This window comes from Mesocricetus auratus, unplaced genomic scaffold, assembly GCF_017639785.1.
Source record: "Mesocricetus auratus isolate SY011 unplaced genomic scaffold, BCM_Maur_2.0 Super-Scaffold_100676, whole genome shotgun sequence".
Taxonomy (NCBI): domain Eukaryota; kingdom Metazoa; phylum Chordata; class Mammalia; order Rodentia; family Cricetidae; genus Mesocricetus; species Mesocricetus auratus.
In genome coordinates, this window is record NW_024429266.1 from 99,287,966 (window position 1) to 99,303,468 (window position 15,503).

The window sequence follows — 15,503 nt, forward strand, 5'->3', positions numbered from 1 at the left end:
ACAGATCAAGAAGACCTTGGCAGACGTGCTATAAGGTCAGATCTAGAGTTGCTGAGAGATGTCTCAGCTTTTTGGTTTCTTGTCTGGGAGGGAATTCTGCTATCGGAATCTAAATTTGGGTAAAAAGCTGTCTAATTAATGCATCATCTGAATCTGAGTAGCTACTGGGGAGTTTGCCTCCCGACCATGAATCTGAAACTTGCAAGTCTTTGAGATGGGTCCCTTTGTTTTGTCTAAGTGCTGTGTTTTTTTTTTGTTTCTCTTGTCTTGATGGTACTGACAGTACAGACCTGACTGGGATGCAACCTAACATGGAACAGATACCGTCCACATCTCTAGATCTCTGCCTGACCCATTGAAAGGACATAAAACAAAAAATCTGGGATTGTGATTTAAAATGTTGGAAAAAATGTTTTTTCTTTCAGGAACACTGACAGCCAACTACACTCTGTGCTCACCAGCCCTGTTCCCCTCCCTTGTAGTCTGTATACTTTATACTTTTGCTTCCATGGGAAAAATACAGGTTTTAGTCATTTATGGTGGCTACACACAGCAGCTTGCATGGGAGATGGATCACCACAGCTGCTGGCTGTAGACCAGTACTCCCCTGTTGTCTGGATGCAGTCTTTCTGTGCCGTGCCTCACCTTGTGCGGCCAGCAGCCAACTCAAACAATGACCAAGGTAAAGGTTGTAATAGGTTAATATGATGTTACCATCTATATGTCCTTAGTTCATGTCTTTTGCCCATTTTTCACTTGGATCATTTGTTTATGTCACTGTTGAGTTTTACATAGGTTCTCTATCAGACGTGTGGTTGCTTCAACTTTTTCACATAACTTAGACCAGGAAAAAAGTAAGCACATTTAACCAGTCCTTCATGCATGGCCAATCACTGACAAAGAGCTGTGGGACTGGGAGAGCACCTTAGTTGGTAGAGCAAGAGACTCCTATTTCTGACTTGTGCCTTCCCCTTTTAAGGAGCAATGAAATCTATTCTGTTAATTTAAGTTTCCTGTTCTAAAAAAAGTTATGTAAACTTTGTAATTTAACAATCACCCAGGTGATAATGGTTTTAAGAACATAAGGGTATTTTATTTTTACTGAGTTACCCCCTTCCCTCAGCCTAGACAGAGGACAATGTAGTCAGCTTCTGCCAACAAACTCTGCTGCCAGACATAATTCATTTACCTTTTTGCCTTTTATTATGGTCACTGAAAGTTTTCTTCTTTCACTGGCTCTGCTATACATGGCTTGTTTACAGAATGCCGTGCCTTTCCAGGACCCTGTAGGGCACACATTACATGCAAAAATCCTGCCTGTTCCATCTACAGCAGATGTATATTCTTGTCACCAACAGTTTTAAGTTACTCTGTCTCTTTAAATGTCCTGTCTGTTTGCTAAGGTAAGACAACTTACAGTCAGGCTGGAGGGCTCTGAGTAAAACATCCCTCCACAACCTCTCAGTTTGAATCCAGTTCTCCAAATACATCCTACACTGTCATTGTAGTCATACTAAGTACAATCTTTATAACAAGAATAAACCTTACTCAGTCCCTTGTATATGTTTTCAAAGGCTAGGCTTAAAACAAATAAATAAAAACAAAGTTGTCTATCCATATTTACCTAGATAACAATCTTAATGCTTCCAGAGATCTACAGAATATTGCATTTAAAATGTTAACTAAAAAAACTTATAATATCAGAGAATTCCAAATCCTGACAGTGCCCCAAAGTCTCCAAAGAAGATTACAGGACACCTCGATGTCTACACAACACTGACCAGGGGGCAAGATGCCCCAGTGCACACCTGCTGCCAGGACCTGGCCTAGACTGTGCACAAGCAACAGGACATTGGAGAATTGATTGTACCCCTTTTGCCTAGACCAAATAAGGTCAGTCTGTTCCATCCCTCTTCCACAGAGAGAAAAACTCTCATCTTATAGGCCTGGCAAAGACTGATGCTGTGAACTCTAGATTTGCTATGGATGTAAACCAGTCCAACCAATGTGAACACTCCCTGTTTCTTCAACAGAGTCTGCCAACAAGATGCTTCTGATAAATACCCCACTGCCTAAATTCCCTCTTTGCTTTTGACTAGCACTTCAGCCTACCTGGACCCCTGACTATGACACCCCAAGTCAGCAGAAAGTAGCACAGGAAAGAATACATCTTCCCTTTTCCCTGGTTGAGATGCTAAGTCAAAGAAAAACTTCCTCGCATATGGGACAAGATAACAATAAAAATTGTCCACTAGTAACCCAGGATTGGGTTACCTATAGAAGAGGATGAATGAAAGGGATAAACTAAACTCAAGGGCTTCACTTCTAATAATTTAGACATAAAGGGACCAGTCCCTCACTCAGCCCCTGCTTTAGCAGTCATGATAGGCTACAGAAAAGACATGTAGGCCTCTGACACAAGGAAACTCCAGATCCTGTGGCCTCCTGGAGTCTAGGGACAAAACTGAACACAAAGAAACTCTAGATCCCCCTCCCCCACCACCAGCCTCCTAGATGCTTGGTTCCTGGCAACTGTTTGGCCACAAAAGAAACTCCAGGGTAGGCCAAAACCCCTTGTAGTTTCCAGGATATAGTTCTGAAAACTATTGGTATCTGTGTACAACAGGCCACCTGCAAGTAACAAGACAATGCCATAGAAACCACAGAATGTTCCCTCTCAGCCCTGACCAATGGAAAATAATTGGTACACAGGTATTTCATGCCAAAATATGACTTTGAGAAATGCTCCTAATTGTTCCCAAATGTCAACCAATCAGAAGCCAACCTGTACCTACTGATGTAATCCTGCAACTTTTGTCTATAAAACCTAACAGTAGACAGGGAACTTCACTCCCTCTGAGGGCTGCTGTGTCAGCTTGCTATATGGGGTCCCTGTCATGGATGGATGAACAATCTTGCCCTAGGCAGATGCCCTGACATCTCTGTGGCTCCAGGTGGCATGGTCTACGGTAGCTGACCAGACCCCCACATGGGTCATCCACAAGGCCCTTGGCAACAACAGGAGTCCCGGATATCAACTCAGACCCTGGCTGCTATAGGGGCCCAGACCCAGATATGACCTTCTGCAGCAGCCTTGGTCCAGAAGACACCATGGCCCCAGGTGACAGCATAGGTAACTCAGATCAGCATGTCTCTGGTGGCAGCATGACACTAAGACACCCTCATGGCCACAAAGTGTTACACAGATTCTGAGCATCTATATAGCCTTTTGTGGAAATATGGGCAACAGACAGCAATAAAAACCCAAGCTGCGGTAGGACCCCAGTCCCATATTGTCCTAGGCAGCAGCTTGGGCCAGGATGTCACCATGGTCTCAGATGACTGTGCAGACTATTCAAATCTACATGACCCCCAAAACAACATGGCCCTAAGACACCAACATAGCCCCAGGTGGCAGCCTAGACTCCCCCACCACCACCACACACACACACACACATCAACACAGGTTTTTATGGTCTCAGGAGCTATAGACATCAACACAGGCCCTGGATGCTACAGGGCCACGGACTCAGACATGGCCCTCTGCCACAGTCCTGGTCTAGACAATACTATGACCCTGGTTGACATCACTGACCAACCAGATTGGCCTGGTACAGCAGGGACACAGCTGTTGGACATCAACATGGTCACAGGTTGCAGTCCAGACCCCCAGCATCCACATGGACCCTGGAGGCAAGATGGGCAGGGACATCACCATGGACCCCAGGACCATGAACGCAGACATGGTCTTCAGCAGCAGCTTGGACCAGGTTGTCACCATGGCCCCAGGTGGCTGCACAGGCCACCCATATTGACATGGCCCACAAGGCATGTGTTTGTGAGTATGTGTTTGTAGTGTGTCCACAGTGTGCATACAGGTACACACACCTAAATGCGTTCCAAGGCCAGAGAAGAACCTCACATGGAGACCAGAGGAGGATGCCCAGTGTCCTGATCTATCACTCTCTTATTTTTTTTAATTTTTTATTTATTACATATACAGTGTTCTGCCTACATGCCAGAAGAGGGCACCAGATTGAATTATAGATGGTTGTGAGCCACCATGTGGTTTCTGGGAATTGAACTCAGGAACTCTGGAAGAGCAGTCAGTGCTCTTAACCTCTGAGCCATCTCTCCAGCCCCATGATCTATCACTCTCTTATTCCCTTAAGATGGGTCTCCCACTGAACCTGGAGTTAGGCAGATTAGGAGCAAGCCAAATCACTGTCTGTGGCCCCTCATCACTGGGTTACAGGCACACCTGTCATCTCTGGCTTCTTATATGGGTGCTGGGGATACAAACAGAGTCCACATGCCTGCGTATCAAACGTTCTTCCCAAATGATCATCTCCTCAGCCTCTGGAAATTCTCCCCATTAGACCCAAACTCACCATTGCACCTGGCTTTTCAAAGTCTTAAAGTTTTATCTTTACTTTTGGCATTAGGTACTTCTCCGACTCTTATGACCAGATACCTAGTAGAAGCCCCTTGATGAAGGGAAGAGGTATTTTGGTTCCCAGTTAAGGGACAGTGCATCATTCTGGAGAAGGCATGGTGGTAGGAAGCTGCTAGTCTGCATCCTGGCGGACCAAGTAGGAAACAGGCGCATGGAGCCACCTTGCTCCTTTCTCCTTTTCAGTCTGAGACCCCAACCCTCACAGACACAAAGTATGCTCACTAATGCCCTAAGTGGTTTTCTTTGTTGGTTTCAATCAAGTTGGCGATCAGAATCAACTCCTGCAGCATTTTAGGATGTAATTTTATACGTGTCTGAAAAAGAAAAGAATGTAGTGTGTTTCTAAGTTCTTGGTTTCCCCTTGTTTCAGACACTACTGTAATTTTCCCATTTTCATTGTTATGAATTATGAGAGAGAGAGAGAGCATGTGTGATGTGAATATGTATTACAAGAGGGGGGTGGCACAGCCTGAGAGTGGCAGTTGGAAGACAATTATACAAATATGGTATTGAATGATATTGTTGTAGCAAGATCTTATGTATTGTTTGTGCTGCTGTGTTGCATATTCCAGACTACCTGGCCTGTAAGCTTCTGGGATATTCTATTATCTCTACCTCCTCTCTTATTAGAGGAGTGTTAGAATTGCAGATTTGTACATATGTACCTAGGTTTTTTTTTCATGGATTTCAGAGATCAAATATGGGTCACCAGGCTTTCGGCGGCAAGTGTGTTTACCAGCTGAGCCCTCCTCCAGTCCTAGACTGTGACTTCTGGCAGACTCCCCACTGACTTTCTGTTTATGTGTGGACCCATTAAATTCTGCTTTAATTTTTAATACTATTTTTCACCACTCTGTTAATGCTATCTTAAAGAATTGTGTGCATTGATAAGATGTTTATTAATGGTAAAAAAATAGTTACTAAGAAATGGAGTTGGAGAGATAATGGTTCAGTAGTTAAGAGTGCTCACCAAACTTGCAGAGGACCTGAGTTCTGTCCCCAGCACTCGCCTTAGCCAGCTCACAACCATCTATACCCCAGTTCCAGGTCATCAAATACCCTCTTGGTCTCTGAAGGCACCGACATGTATATAGTATGCATGCAAACAACAGGAAAACACTTGTACAAATAAAATAAAATACAAATCTTTTTTAAAGTAGCTAAGAAGCCATAAAGTCAGGTAGCACATGTCTTTAAACTCAATATTTGGGAGACAGAGACAGGAAGAACTCTGTGAGTTCAAGGCCAGGCTGGTCTACATAGTGGATTCCAGGACAGCTAGGGTTATGTAGAGAGACAACATCTCGAAATAAAATACAAACAAAACATTACAGTAGATAAGAACAGCAACTTAATGATAGGTTTACTTAGGCTCATGGTTCCAAATGTTCAGTGCATGGTCAACTGACTATTTCTTTGAGCCAATGATGAGGCAGAACATCTTAACTAGGGGAACCAGTTTAGGAGGAGAATGCTCACTCCATAGAAGTTGAGAAATAGAGAGAAAAGTGCTTAGAACAAAAATCTACAATTCGGGGTTATGCTAGTACTATTTCCAAATAAGCCCTGCTGACTACACTTTTCCAATCACTTTCACAAAACAGTTCCTTATGAGTGAAGTACTGCAATTATGAAATAAGAGTACTTATAGTCCAAGTTACTCCCTTTAACCTCTAGGTCTGAACTTAGCTGCAATGGGCACTTGCCTTGGGTGCATGCATCTTTAGGAGACATTCCATATCCAAACAATAATAAAGACGTTCCCAATGGGCGTTGGTGGTACATGCCTTTAATCCCAGCACTCTGGAAGCAGAGGCAGGCAGATCTCTGTGAGTTTGAGGCCAGCCTGGTCTACAGAGTGAGTTCCAGGACAGGCTCCAAAGCAATACATAGAAACCCTGTCTCGAAAAACCTAAATAGATAGGTAGATAGATAGATAGATAAAGACATTTCCATTTATTTGTATTAGGCAAGATATCATTTTATTGTTCCAAAGATTTCAAACATTCATTATGCATCCCAGATTTCATAAAACAGCTTGATGACGAACCAGTCTCATGTGTATTAAGGAAATGATAAAATCTGCTGTATATTCTTCGTCAAAACTGGTAACAGTGGGATTCTAATGCTTCTATTTTGGTGAAGTCTATCCCAAGAGGAATTCCTAGATACAAGCAAAGATTCAAAATTGGATCTCAAGTATTTGTATGAATATGCAGTACCAATACAGATATTGGTGGGTATTTTATTTCTGTGGGCTTTTCTGTTTTCTTTGTTTCGGGGTATATTTAAAGCAGTAAAGCCTTTATTTCCAAGTTATACTCTAAGATATAAATGACAGAGGGCAGGTTCTAGTAAGAGAAGAGACTCTTGACCTGCTTAATCTTTTCTGGATCCAAATAACAACCTAGAAGACATTTCTAAGAAACTACATCTCTATAGAACATCCTATTAAAAAACACAACTCTATTAAGTTTCATTCAAATGGGACAGTATTACTAAAATATACATTCACTTAAGTATCAAGCAACAGGAAAATTGAAATTTGAGGACATGGGTTTAAGTCTTATCTTTTCCATTTACTAGTTGCCCTATCCTGGACTAGTCACTTAGAGTGAGCTTCATGTTGTTCACCTGCTGTGCCAACTTCGTAGCTGCTGCAGGCAAACCAACCTCAGTGGAGGCAACTCGGGTACCCTTGCGCACAGGACGGTCTTGCTTTGGTAGTGGTGGTATCACACGTGAGCTAGGAATCCATGGAGCATCATTTGATATCCTCCTTTTCTTTGGTAGAGATCTCAAAACAAGGTCATCATCACCATCACTATCACCACTACCACCACCACCACCACCACCATCATCATCATCATCATCATCATCATCATTGTCATCGTTATCATCTTCATCATCAGACTCCAGGAATAGGTAGGCATGCTCAGCATCCTTTAAGCACGTTCCCAAGCTGTCCTGCTTATTCACCCTGTTATTCTCCTCGACGCTCTTGGTTCTCCAGTATACTAGCCGCTTGATGGGCCATTTCCTTTGGGTGTGCTGAGAAACAAGACTTTTAGGTACCATGCCCAAATCACTGCTGAAGCTCTCAATGCTTTGGTCCTGCCTTTCACTCCACCAGGTCTGGAGGCTGCAGGGAGCTGGTGAAGGAGATGAAGACTGCAATTCAGGTATGGTCACAATGTCCTGGATAGCCTCCTTATTGTCAAAAAAGTCTGGGTCTTCAGTGAGGACAACAGAGTCAAGTCTGTCCATCTGTTCCCTGGCCTTAAATGGATCAATAATTCTACCAGATCCACTTCCATTCCATATCTTATCTTCAACGCCTTCCACGATTTCCTTATTTATTTTACAGTTCTCAGTGGTGATCACAGATTCCTCTTGTTTATGAATTTGGTTTTGACCAGAGCAAAATTTCACATGGGGAAAATTTGGGGGAATATTTGGTATTACTACCAGGCTCATTTTCTGTTTGCCCAATCTCTCTTCAATCTGCAGCTCAACATTTGAACCCAAGTCAAACTTGTCTCCCATTACTTGTTCTTTCACCAACATTGAATTATCTTCCTTCGTTATGATTTTGGCTCTCCAAGAATTGGACAAGCTCTTCACCCTGCTGGTACCACCATTAGCCATCAACAGAGCCATGGGGCTCTCGTTTCCATCATAGACATTGTCAGATTTTGAGTCATTACCTGAGTCATTCAAGCAGGAATTAGCAATACTAAACTCTACTTTCTGGGAAGAGCCTGCCTTCAGTACTTGATGATTGTCTAGACCCCTAAGATTATCCATACCTTGATCATCAGACCCCAAGACTTGATGCTCTTTGTCCTTTGGATTGGTCTTCTTAAAGACATCCTTAAGCTCTGGGTCTTTTTTTGAATCACTTTTGGAGGGTGATGATAATGTAGGCTTGGATACTGAAGGGGAATCAGTTGGCCAAGTTAAGGAAGAGGAAATAGTGGGGAAGAGCTGCTCGACCCCAAAGATTGTATTCGCCTTCTGGATGTTCTGTTGGGAGGTATCTTCAACCAGACAGATCTCTGTAGCCAGATCTTCAATGAGCTGTATGGTCTGCACTGTCTTTGGGATCGCATGTTGGTGGTCTTCCAGAACTTCTTTCCTTGTCCAGGCCTGAAAGGCCATGTTCAGAGCTTTCCCACCACGAACCAGGTAAGATGCAGGATGTCTCCCATTCTCTCGCAAACCTCCAAGGATGTCCAGAATTTGTTTTCCCACGTGCCAACAGATGGTCTCGAAGCTGGGAAACTTGAAGAGGTCTGCTGTGCTCAGTTGCTTCACAGTCTCGTAGGCTTTGAGCTGCATTTCAATGCTAAGACTGTGTAAAAAGTTTCCTCCAAATGCTAGGCAATCCATGGGGGTCAGCACAGCATGGATCCATCCTGGAGGAATGAAAAGTGTCTGCCCTTGCTCCACAGAACACTTGTAACACTTGTCCACCTGGTCACCAAAGAACATCTCTCTTTGTTTAGAGGAATTTCTCCAACATTCAAAGAGAGTCAGGTTAGCATCTTCCGGGTGGATCAGGTAGAAGACTTTCTCACCCTTAAGCACATGGTACCAGACTGAAGTGCCACCAAATTCCACGTGAAAATCTGTGTAGCTATCCTGGACACTCATAAAGCAATACTTCTGGACTTTGGGTCTTTCAAATTCACACTCTTCTGGCCATAAATTTTCAATCCAGGAAAGCTTACTAACTATCTTGGGCACCTCTACTATCTTAGAAAGCCTGGTATTAGAGAATTCCAAACTGACAACATTGAAGATATTTTCCCTCTTCTCACTGTAGTAGTATTTCACAAAATCACCCAGCATCATCTTGCATCTAGCTTGACAGGCCGCATCCATCACGTCAATCTCTTTGTCAGAACCCACATATTGTTCCACATCTCTGATCGTGAATGATGGTGGGGGAAGTGTCATTCCCAACCCCTCCCTCTTCAAGACAAGGATGGGTACGCTGAAGCTACTCTTTTCCAGGAATTCCACTGTCAGCTGACTTCCTGTGGGCTTCAAAACCACTTCGTCCGCACTGTCAAATGTCTTACCCTGAAGCTGGTGAATAAACTCAGGGCTCCCTGTCAGCACTGGCTCCCTCTTAAGAGTTTCGCCCACATTAGAGGACTCATGAAAGTTTTTCATAATGGAAGGCCCATGTGAGACCTCACAGTCTGGGCAGTGGTAGATGTCAATGTCAGCAGCTTTCTCTTCTTCAACGTCAACACAACTCCCGTGAAACCAGTCCTGGCATCGGTTGCACTCGATCATGAAGTGGTTCTCATCATAAGGCTTTCGACAGAGGCAGTACCCAGGCACTGAGTTCATCTTCGCAGAGTGAGGCAGCAGGCACCCTCGCTGGAGGATGAAGGGTCGCTGGGACCCAGCCTTCAGAATTTCTTTCACTGAGAGGGCAGAGAGTCTGGGGCCCTATTCTTCCTTTGAGGCCTTGCGGGCCCACCTTCTTTGGTCCTGAAGTCAGAGGTATCTTTCTGAGGTTCCGTGTAAATACCTGAAGCCTCTCAGAAGCAAGCGCTTGTAACTAACTGCTCTGTTGCTGTCCTCTTGCTTCCCAGGTTCTAGAATTCTCCACTCCCCGTATTATGACAGGAATTGCGTCATAAGGAAGTGGGAGGGGCTTGGGGAGAGACGCGCTCAAATCCTCAAAACAGGAGGGGCCAGAGATGTAGAGATCCTTTGACGTCCGGTCAGGTTATTAGAAAATTACCTCAGAGTCTTTCAGCACAAGGCATACGAGACTAGGCGCTCAAGTCACAATCCTGGAGTTAGGTTCTAAGCATTTCTTCCCGGCCAGTAATGAGTATCGCTGTCCCCATGCACTTTAAACCTGACAGGGATCTCCTCACACCCCTGATAATAAAACAAGTCTCTTCAAAACTGCTGTAAGCCAACAAAAATCTTCCCTCAAATCCTGATACTGAAGGAAGATATTTTTTTCACGGCCCGAATGTCAGGCATTTCTTTGCAGCAGCCGCCTCAGACTGACTAGGGCTCTCCTGTGTCCCCATTTGATAAGAGATTTTGTCTTAGATTCTGAAATCGACAAGACTATCCTTGTAACCCTCCAAACTTACGAGGAGCTCTTTACAAATCCATGACTGAAACAAAGCTTTCCATGCCCCAAACCTGACAGGAATGTCCAGGGCTGCAAACCCTCCACGGACCTCCTCAGCCTCAAGGCTGCAGGGGCTCCTCGACCTGGGGAGCCAAGTGAGCCCCAGGACTTCCCTAAGCAGAAGCTGAGGGGACTGGCCCCGCCCCCAGAGACAGCGCACAATGAATTTTGGGATTGTCATAGTGATGCTTGGAACCTTGGGCACTTTCAGGATCACAGGCTGTGTCGCTTCGTGTCTGTAGTCAGTAGGCATCTCAGGATAGCCTTTGAGATGCTGTTACCCAGGGTTTTGTGTGAGGACAGTAGGGACTGCAGGCAGAGACATCAAGAATATAAATGCCAACCGGGCGGTGGTGGCACACGCCTTTAATCCCAGCACTCGGGACGCAGAGGCAGGAGGATCTCTGTGAGATCGTGAGTTTGAGACCAGCCTGGTCCACAGATCGAGTTCGAGTGTAACTGCCCAGTAGGGTACCTATGAATAAAGGACCTTCAGTCGCCAACCTCACATAGTAGTGAGAGAGAACAAACTATCACAAGTTGTCCTCTGACTTCCACAAGTATTGTAGCAGAACACTCACACATTAATTGGTTAATTAATTAATTGAAGATATTCTCACATTTTAAAAAAAGCAATCAGGGAATGAGACAAAAAAAGAGATACAGAATTGGTCTAATCATTGTTTTTTTTCTAAGCATTGTTTTGACACTGAGATTCCATGCATATTTCCCCTTTAATGTAGTAAAACAAATGTAAAGACTCTATTCAATTAACACATTTATTGAGCAACTATTATATGCCATGAACTAATATAAGCCAATGAATGAAAATAAAAGATTTTCTACCCTGGTGTTGATCAATATTGTATTGCTATAATAAATGGTATTTAATTACAAATACTACCCTCTTTATGTGCATCTGGGCTTAATTCGTATTTTTTTTACTTGAGATTTTGTGTCTGTGTTCATCACATACTACATTATGTTGCTCTGGCCTCTATTCAAAACTGACAGCCTGGCCTGGTGAAATGCCCAAGCCTGAAGACCTGAGTTCAATTCCTGGGACCCACATGGTGGAAGGCAAAACCAAGTCTCATGATTTCCTCAGACCTCCATGCACTGTGCCCACACAGAGAAAATAAATAAGGTTTTTGTTTTTGTTTTAAAGAAAATGGGGGCTGCAGAGATGGCTCAGCAGTTAAGAGAACTTGCTGTTCTTCTTGAGAACTTGGATTTGATTCTAAGCACCCATATAGTGGTTCACAACGGTCTTTAACTCCAGTGTCACAGGGTCAGACACCTTCTTCCGGCCTCCTCACGCACCACACATGCAAATGGTGCACAAATATACAAGCAGGCAAAACAGCCCACACATAAGACAAAATAAAACACACTAACAAATAAAAACATGACAACCTAACAAATTCTTGTTAACTAATGGAACAAAGTAGTGCTTTTCTCCATTCATTTGTCTTCTCTTAAATACGTAATATGTTTTTGTAAATTTGTAGCTTTCTTTCTTTGGGGTTTTAAACCTATCTATCTATCTATCTATCTATCTATCTATCTATCTATCTTATATCCATCCATCCATCTATCTCATTATACATGTGCTTGTGTATAGATATTCACATTTGTGGGATGCACATGTGTAGGCCCGACGTTGACAGTGCTTGTTTTCCTTGACGATTCTCCACTTTATTGGTTGGGACTCTCCCTGACATTTAATCCCAGCACTCAGGAGGCAGAGGCAGGCGGATCTCTGTGAGTTCAAGGCCAGCCTGGTCTACAACGTGAGTTCCATTATAGGCAGGACTGTTACACAGAGAAACCCTGTCTCTAAAAATCAAACAAACAAAAAGAACAGGCAGAGGCCACTCATCGTTTCCTGTCATTTCCCAGTGTTTGTTGTACATCTCTGTGGCCAAAATACCCAGCAGAGTAAACTCCAGACAGGCTAGGTTAATTGGGGTTGTTTATAGTTTCAGAGGGTGTTGTCCATGGTTGCTTGACTCCATGCACTTTTGGAAAAGTTAATGGTGAAAGAAGCTAACGACCACAGGTTTTTCTTACCGTATTATTGGACAGAAGTAGAAAGAACTGGAGTAATGTGAGGACTGTGGCAGCAAGGAAGACCAGCAGTGAGCAGTTGCCTAATATGTACCAGGCACTCGATTCAAAGTCTTTCATCCATTTTTAATTGATTTTTGCTTAAGGTCAAATTAGGGTTCTGATCTCTTTCTTTAGCATATGGATACCTAATTTTTCCGGTGTCATCTTCTATTGTCCTTTTCAATTTCTCTCTTCAATGTCTTGATAAAGTTTTCAAAAAAAAGGCCATTCACTTTTTTGCATAGATTTATTCCTATTTGTTTCCTTTTGTGTATTCATGGAGCGTGCGTGCGTGCATGCATGTGTGCGTGTGCGTGTGCGTGTGTGTGTGTGTGTGTGTGTGTATTGAAGCTATTATGAGGCTAATATAATTGTTTTCCTGATTTCTTTTCCAGTATATTCATTATGGATATAGAAACTTACTGATGTTTGTATTTCATTTTGTATTTTCCTACTTTGAATAAAGTGTTTGTCATGTTTTAGAATTTTCTGATGACATCCTTGAGTCTTTCTGGCATAGGAGTATATTATATGAAAATAGAGTTATATGAAAATTGAGGTCTTCACTATCTATTTGTATCTTTTTTATGTCTTGCTCTTGACTTACTGATCTGAATATCTTCCAGTAGTATATAGAATAATAGTGGAAAAGTAGACATCCTTGTCTAGTTTTAGAGAAAACAGAACAGCTTACGGTTATAATTTCTCTCAGTGCCTGCTTTGCTAATATTGAACACTGAGGAAGTATTTCATCTCTGGGGACTTTTTAGAATACATAATTAGTCAGAACACTGACCCAAATTTTGGCAGCGTGTACTCTACACTGGTTAAGTATATAGTTGCTTTGTATGTCTCCAGTCAGCACCTAAGGATTTGGGAAAATTCCAAACTTCTGTGGATTTCCGGAATTCTCCAGGAGTGTGAGGAGCAACTAAACCACTCAGTTTTGTACTTATCAAGGTGTTATGGGGGCCTAGTGATTTGCTGTTCCTTACCCATTGAATGGCCTCAAAAAGTGTCTCTCTTAAGAAATAAAGCACAATTAGTGTTGCTTCCCATGACATAGGTCAGGGCTGATGTCTCTCTCTTCCGTTCACTCTCCCCTCTTTCCATGCTGCTTGGAAAAATGAACTTTTCAGGGTGCTTGTCTCAGACACACTGTGGAAATCATAACTCTTTCATGAGGCAGAACCTACTCAGTAAGTTGAGAGGTGTACGGTAATACTCTTAGAAGTGATTATTAAAGTTTTCTTCTCAATTCTTACCTTCTGTTTTTGAGAGGGAGGAAGGAGAAGTGGTATGACCAAAATGTCTTATTTTGTTAGTTCTTTAGAATCTTATACGATATTCATATCCATCCCCTCCCCTGATTCTTGCTAGATAACCAGCGCTCGCTCCTTCCCCATTGACACAAAACTTTGTGTCCTTTGTTTTTTCAATGCATCAACTTCAATCTGTGCTGCCCATGTATTCTTGGACCTTTGCCCTTCAATTTCTCTGTGGTCAGTTTACCAGGGGATGCATTCTTAAAGAATCATCGTCCTCTACCAAAAGGAGAGTCAATAGCTCCTTTGGTAGGGGAAGGACTTATACCCACCTCCCCAAACATGCTGAGATTTCAACTGGTTGAGCTTGCACAAGTTTTGTTCATGTTGTCATAACCAAAGTAAATGTGTGTGTGCAGCTTCTCTGCTGTGTGAGGAAGACGTTGTTTCTTTGTAGTCACCCACACCCACCACCTCAGTCTCTTACCCTCTTTCTACCCCATTTTCCAAATTGACCCTAAGCCTTAGGGTAAGGAGGTGCAATTTACATGTCCCATTTAGGGCTGAGCACTGCAGAATCTCTTGTCCTCTGTAGCTTAACTAGTTGTGGGTTTCTGTATCACTGTTTACTGCAAATAGATTATCTGATGAGGATTGAAAGGTACATTAATCTATATGTATAATAAGTCATTAGGAGTCAGTTTAATACAATGTCTGTTTAGCAGAATAGTAGTGGGTTCTCCCCTCGGGCCTATGACCTCTCAGACACAGGTTCTTGGTCCATTAATAGTGCCAGGTGTAGCTTTCATCTTGTGGAGCAATACCTAAATCCAGTCAGAAAGTGGTTGGTTAGTCACACTATTGCACCATTGGGCATGCCTGGTCAGGCAAGTCCGTACTACAGCTGGCTAAGATTGATGCTTACTTTTCTGCTCTGGTAGAATGCATAGCACCTGCCAGCACTATGAAAGCTAGCCAGTGGGGATAAAGATTCCAGTCAGTACCAGTTGATATCTCCTTGTGATGTGACTTAAGTATCTGCTATTTTCATCCATTTTGTCTTACTGTCAAGTTCTGAAGGGTAAGCAATAGCATTGGCAATAGCCTGTAATGTTTAGGAGTCTATGGGACCTCACTGGCCAACAGCTCCAAAAGAAATAACACATCGGCCTGGAGAGATGTGTCCTCAGTTATGAGCACTGACTGCTCTTCAGAGTACCCAGGTTCAGTTCCCAGCTCCCTCATGGTAGCTCATGACCATTTATAACACTGGTTCCAGAGAACCTGACCCTTCTGTCTTGTCTCTACAGACACTGCATGTCACATAAAACACAGACATCTGTGCAGGCAAAACACCCATACACATAAATTAAAAATGAATAAGATCTAAAGAAGAAGATCCACTCCTGCCACTGGACTTTTTATTTGTTAGTCTGAGGTATCTAGTAGTATTGTTGCCCCATTGTGCAATGACTCCACTGTAACTTTTATGGAGGTT

General features: G+C 43.1%; 1 protein-coding gene across 1 annotated transcript; it reads right to left on the reverse strand.

Moving 5' to 3' along the window:
* Window positions 1-6,430: 6,430 nt before the first annotated feature.
* On the reverse strand, window positions 6,431-10,375 carry LOC101827700 (histone lysine demethylase PHF8-like). The gene is made up of 2 exons (XM_021233684.2): window positions 7,091-10,375; window positions 6,431-6,620 (listed from the first exon to the last, which is right to left on the reverse strand). The coding sequence occupies exons 1-2, from the start codon at window positions 9,818-9,820 to the stop codon at window positions 6,603-6,605; spliced, it is 2,748 nt and encodes a 915-aa protein (XP_021089343.2). The 5' UTR covers window positions 9,821-10,375; the 3' UTR covers window positions 6,431-6,602.
* Window positions 10,376-15,503: the final 5,128 nt, after the last annotated feature.